The sequence below is a fragment of the Dendrobates tinctorius genome, unplaced genomic scaffold, assembly GCF_039654945.1.
Source record: "Dendrobates tinctorius isolate UK_male_01 unplaced genomic scaffold, ASM3965494v1 ptg000013l, whole genome shotgun sequence".
NCBI lineage: Eukaryota > Metazoa > Chordata > Amphibia > Anura > Dendrobatidae > Dendrobates > Dendrobates tinctorius.
The window spans coordinates 1957341-1963892 of record NW_027361681.1 but is presented as its reverse complement, the minus strand read 5'-3'; the positions used below and the strand labels follow the sequence as shown (position 1 = coordinate 1963892).

General features: G+C 47.7%; 1 protein-coding gene across 1 annotated transcript; it reads left to right on the top strand.

Moving 5' to 3' along the window:
* The first annotated feature begins 122 nt into the window (after window positions 1–122).
* Window positions 123–3067, top strand: LOC141067966 (ring finger protein-like). The gene is made up of 2 exons (XM_073558261.1): window positions 123–1329; window positions 1999–3067. The coding sequence occupies exon 2, from the start codon at window positions 2052–2054 to the stop codon at window positions 3036–3038; it is 987 nt and encodes a 328-aa protein (XP_073414362.1). The 5' UTR covers window positions 123–1329; window positions 1999–2051; the 3' UTR covers window positions 3039–3067.
* The last annotated feature ends 3485 nt before the right edge of the window (window positions 3068–6552 follow it).

The window sequence follows — 6552 nt, the reverse complement described above, 5'->3', positions numbered from 1 at the left end:
CTTTGTGTGCAGACTAAAATTGTTTTCCGAGTTATTCAGTGTCTCTCACTTCCACAACAGCACGAAAAAGGTGTTGCCGACGTGGCTGGTTCTCGGGAACGGTGCGGGCCATGTCATTTAGACCCCCAGCGATCTGAAAGTTATACCCTATCCCGTAGATAGGGGAAAACTTAAATTTGAGTACACCCCTTCTAATGCTCCTATCGTTCCTGGAACCCGAGATATTGGGTGCTGCTTGCAGGGTCGTCACACTGTTTTGCACTCTGTGGCTCTACAATCTTTCTCCTTTTCATCCTCTTTTTTTTCTGTTACTGTCTTTAGTTGTAATTTGCAAAAATAACCCTTCACCCCGCAAGCAGAGCAGGGTGGATATTTCTGCCGCTTGTTACAGGTGAGAACCGGCTCCGGCATCGCGCTTCTGGTTCAGTCTCGCCCAATATAACCTAAGGAGATACTAAACCTGTCTGTGAAGCTGGTCACGCTATTGTCCTCCGGTGTCAGCCATACCAGGCTCACTGTAGTAGGATGAGCCCCAGTCTGATATCAGAATCTGCAGTTGTTTGGTGGCAGTACTTCTTAAAGAGACAGCGCGCACACACAGAACTGGATGCAGCAGGTGGGTGGTAGATAAAGGAGTGAAGGGTGCAGCAGTTTCCTATCTCTATACCTTTACAGAACATGCAGGAGGAGGTGGGGGGCTTGGAAATGAGACTTCACAAACTCGGCCCCTCCTATTGTCTGGTGCATGCCTGGTTCCTGAGGTGAGTATTGGGGGCTGCAATGGCCAATTATCATGTAATATCCATATAATTGAGACCCCTCCCATATGCATCCTGGTCCTCAGCTCTGGAAGATGCTAGGGCAGGTACATTTGCCTGTCAAGACATGCTGGTTGTTGTAGTTTCACAGATGGAGTGCAACAGGGCTCTGAAGCATAGATAGCTTTAGCAAAGGGACTGTTCCTGGATCTTCTACCTTTCAAGAACTTGCAGCAATAAATAGGCAAGATGGTTTTAAGTATCCCCAAAATACATCAATAACCCTCCCCATCAGGGGGTCGCCTGTAGTAGACCCCAGTGGTCTGACTTTGACTGTCCCACACCACCTGGGCATGTCCCCACTTCCTGCCCCTTCTGTATCAGGCTCTTATCTCCTGCTATTGGCTGGTGATAAATGTGGACAGACCAGTTCCTCCAGTTTGCTGCCTGTACTGGAAGTGAGGAGGGCAGAGCAGGGTCTGTGCTCAGCCATAGTACAGACCTTGGAGGTTCTGGATGTGGAGCTGCAGATTGGGGGAAGATGTGAGGGTTCTCAAAAATCTCAGAAGAGGTAAGACATAAGGATTGGGATTGTGTGTGTGTGTGTGTGAGGGGGGGGTTTAGAAGGCTTTGGGCACTGGCCCGGATATCTGTAAGAAGGTCAGGACCACCCACCCTAGGGGGAAGGGGCTGACAAAATCCTTTAGGGTGCATTTTAGGGGTGGCATGAGATGGGTTGAAATTAAGCTTTGGTTTGTCCATATCTGTTTCTGGGAAAGCTGGGTTGTCGACAGTGTTAATCCATTTGCTTCCTCTAAATTCTGGAGGCATACAATATGGCTGCCAGTATAGAGGGTTGTCACTCAGCTTTCCCTCTGCCCTTTAAGACAAATCTGATTTGAACATTTTAGGAGTAAGAACTGCATAGCTGGGCAATTTGCCATTCAGGAGTCTGGGAAAGTTGGATGAAAGCTACTGTTAAGGTCAGCCATTTTGGATAGATATCACCCAGCTTTCCTAGATGCAGATATAACTAAAAGTTCCCATACAGATTAATGTCAGATGAGGCTGTTGGCCAGATAATGTTTATGGGGGTCTTCCGACTTCTCCCCAATTGACGAGACTGATGGAGGGGGGAGGAGGATCAGGAATGTTAAATACAGAGCTAAACCACTGCCTAAGGTGAACGGCAGCTGCACACTTGTCTTTACAACCCATCTAATTGACCTTCTGCATGCAGGTCCCATCATGAAGAACCAGGCCCGGTTCCTGCGAGCTCCATTGTTCTGAGGAATGGGTGAGCAAAGAGCTAAATGTGAAGACCCAACCATAGCAGAGGAAGCGAGATCTTCACCTCAGGATTCTGTGAAAATGACCAAACTGGTAGTGACCTGTGGTGATGTCTGTGGTACCAAGCTGACCAAAAAGACAGCAGATCAAAGCTCCGATGTCATGGAAAACCTTCATAAAGGGGGTGATCTTCTTCCTAGGACTTGTGAGGGACCGCCAGTTGTCAACAAGCGAGAACTCGCTAATGATTCTTGTAAGATAGACATAGAAGCTGTAAGCGTTGAATCTTGCGTCACACATGTATCCATCACTGGAGACGCAAGCCCCAAATGTGGACCAGTGGACAATCATGGGGTTGACTTGCTTTATGATTTGCCAAAAACTTCTGGATCTCAGGTCAAAGATGATGAAGACCTGCAAGGAAACAAGGCTAAGGAGCCAGAAGAGACCTCTCAACTTTTAGAGGAGGACCATCAGGAGTGTCCAATATGCACTGAGCTATATGATACTACCAAGCACAAGCAGTCTTTACTCAATTGCAACCATGTGTTCTGTGACAACTGTATCAAAACCATGGTCCACACGGCCAACCGTGCCAACCTCTGCCGGGTAACCTGTCCCATGTGTCGGCAGACGACACCCATGTTGGAATGGGAGGTCCGTAAGATGCAGGAGCAGATGATGGAAAGTGGAGGTGTCTGTGTTCAGCAGGACTATGTCCCACCACAGCCACTTGTTAGGAGACCTGGACTTTGCGGGTCACTGGAATACAGATTCCACGAGCGTTTCCGGACCGGGCGTCTTTTCCTCTTCCCGGCTTGTATCCGGAATCCGCACAGGTTAATGAGCAGGTTGACCCAGCTCGAGCGACGTTGCCGCTGCTTGTATCTTTTTCTTTTGGTGATTTTTCTTTTTGCTGAGTTTTTCTGCTTTGCGTTGCTGTTTTTGCCAATTCTCATCTTTATTTTACTAATTATTTTGGGGAAGTAAGACAATAAAGCCACATTGTAAATGGATAAGATGCAACTAATCAGCGTTATTTCCATGAGCGCCAGGCTTCCCGGCAATAACCATGTGCCAGATAACAGAAAACACTAGTCTGCAAGCGGTTGTCCACCCTCAGGACTGCTTTATTCTATGCACCATCCTGCAACATTTTTAACAATTTCAGGATTTATATACCAAGAAGCATCCTAGGGTTTGTAGGTAATGGTGGTAGCTTAAAGGTGTATTCTGGGCATGAGATTTGCCATTATTTCGTGATCGTTGGGGTCCTACCTGTATCTTAGCAGGAGCGCAAAGGAGATGCAGTACTAAAGGCTGCGCTGTGGCCTTTTGTTTTCAGACTCCGATGTTCCACATATCATAAATTGGTGACATTTGGTAGCAAAAACCAACACTTTATCAGAATATCCCTTTTGAAAATAAAAAAAATTGGGTGTATTAACAACAGTTTGAAGCTTTATGTTTCTGATACATAGCTCCAAATCCCCTGCTTCCATTCACACTTCATAAGAATTGTAAGGTAAAGTACTGGATACCTATTGCCCCCACTAGGGGGAGCTTTAATGTTTGGTGTTAGCAGAAAGAAATGTCTGCACCTACATGTGATCGCCCAGACAGGAAATCATGTGATACAGGCAACATGAACTACCACCGTCTTTGCAGTACAACCAGGGTAGCTGCAAAAGAAAAGAACATATATTGTATAGATGTGTGTAATAATGAGTATTCTGTGAGTGCGCAGTCACTCAGGCGGAGTAATCCTCTAAACCAGACCTAATCTGATTTCTTCTCTGACTATAAGCTTATCGGCCATGCACTGTGTCACCATATTACCCAAGGTCACCCCTCAGTGAAGCTGGTTTATAGCTCTATTGTATTATTACATGGTACTGTGTAAGGTCTTCATAGTTTCTTATAGGCTATTTTGGGCGCAGGAAGCACAAGCACAGGAGAGGAGACACTGGTACAGGATAGGAGACACGGGTACAGGATAGGAGACACTGGTACAGGAGACGAGACAAGGGTACAGGAGACGAGACACGGGCACAGGAGACGAGACACATGGGTACAGGACAGGAGACATGGACACAGGAGACGAGACACATGGGTACAGGAGAGGAGACACGGACACAGGAGAGGAGACACTGGCTGTGCTCTGTGTAGCAACATGCATGTCACAGGCACCGTGCAAACTTCAGCTGACTGCAGTAAAGAAAAGAGACTTTTTGTGGGGGAATAGCCGTACATCATCTACAGCACGGGTCCCCAACCTGTAGCTCGGGAGCCACATGTGGCTCGCGGTCCCATGAATTGTGGCTCGCGACTGTCTGCTAGCTTGGTGCGTTAGCTCCAGGTCTAGCAAACAGGTATGAAAAGAACATCTCAAAATGGTGAATTTTGTGAGTAGCCCTGCACAGAAGAGCAGATCTGGATTCACATATACTGTCTTGGGGTTTAGAGATGTTTTAGGTATGGTACGCTGGAAGATGATACTACCTGTCAGAGGAGGTGCTCAAAGCTGGATGTGACAGTGTGGTGGGAGTCCTTGTTGGGAAAATACTGAATATTCCGTGTACTGCTTTGGAGTGATTTATGTGGAAAAGCTTTGGTTATGATTATACCTGTAATGGGGGCTTTGGTTGACTCTACTTTGAGGGGGGGTGGCAGCTGAATGTGGCTCGTGACCCTCTGTCTGAGGGGTACTTCACACTAAGCGAGATCGCTGATGCGTCCCCAATTTTGTGAAGCATCAGCGATCTCGCTAGCGATCTCGCTGTGTGTGGCACGCATCAGCGACCGCCCCCCCCCCGCCGGGTATTGCTGATCATGCAGGAATGTCCTGGGCCATTTTTTGATCGTTGGACTCCCGCTGGCCAGCACGCATCGTGTGACAGCGGGAGACCAACGATCAGCGAGCTCCCAGCGCTGTAAGCAGACGCTGGGAGCTGGTATCCAAGGTAAATAGCAGGTAACTAAGCGTGTGCGCGTGTTGCTTAGTTACCCGCTGTGTACCCTGGATACCAGCGTGCTCGCTAGAGATGAGCGACTTTGCCTTTTTTAGGGTCGAGTCGGGTTTCATGAAACCTGACTTTCTCAAAAGTCGAGTCGAACGAAATCGGCCGACTATAGGGAAAAGTTGGGAAATGTGAAACACGAAACCCAATGCAAGTCAATGGGGAAAAAAGTCGGCAGTGAGTGGAGGACTGTAAACACACCAGGCATGAATTTTAACACTAGAGGCGGCGAAATCTCTCTCTCTCCCTTTCTCTGTCTCTCTCTCCAGCTCCTCTCCGCTTCTCTCATTTCCTGAAAAAAGTCACGTGCAATCTTTCGGCGAAACCCGACTTTGTCGCTTGGGTCGCCGACTGCATGGCCAACTTCACACTGTGGTCGGGTTTCGTTTCATGAAACCCGACTTTGGCGAAAGTCAGCGACTTTTGAATCTGACCGGCCTGTTTCGCTCAACTCTAGTGCTCGCGCTAGGAGCTGGTATCCAAGGTAAAAAGTGGGTAACTAAGCTCCGCGCGCTTAGTTACCCGCTGTTTACCATTGATACCAGCTCCCAGTGTGAGCACGCTGGTATCCAGGGTACACAGTGGGTAACTAAGCCACGCATGCGCTTAGTTACCCGCTATTTACCTTGGATACCAGCATCCTCGCTGGTCCTGATCGCTGGTGTGTCTGCCTGTTTGAGAGCTCACCAGCGAACATGTAGCGAAGCACCAGCGATCCTGACCAGGTCGTATCGTCGGGATCGCTGGTGCGTCGTTTAGTGTAACGGGACCCTAAGCTGAATGTGGCTCTCAAGGTCAGAAAGGTTGGGGACCACTGATCTACAGGAAGCATCCTGGAGGAGATCCCTTGACAATAGCGGTATACACAAGACAAAGAAGATTAGTATTTGTCAGCCAAGAAAGACAAAAATATTTTAGTGGCTGTATCGTTTAATTATTCACATCATTCAGATCATGTGCATTTTCAAATCCAAAACTGGTAAGAAGGGACAGGGGCTGTGATGACCTCTCACAACATAGCAAAATGTAGCTAAAAGTAAGAGTTATCTAGTAAAAGGGGGGGGATTAGTGGAGGCCATCACTAGATCACTAACTAGGGTCAGACCTCTGGAGTCCTGAGAATAAAGAGGCCATAGCTCTGCTTCTTTTTCCACTGCATCTGGGGCCCTGTGGAGAGAAAAGACTGTGAATGGGCACCCTGGCCCCTTTATGCTCACAATCAGTGGGGTCCTAGAGGTCCAACCTCCAGCAATCATTAAGTAATGGCACATCCTAGGCCTGTAAGGTTGGAGTTACCCTGTAAGGGGCAAATTTTGAAATCTGTTGGGAGAATTTCCACCACATGGGTCTTTTTGGAGGACTGCTCTGTAAGTCTAGCTAAGAACAAGAAAGCTTTGGTTGCTTTCTAAAAATGAAATATATATGAAATAGTAATGGCTGGTAGGTGTGACACTGCTTGGGATAACATGGCAGTGTCCAATACT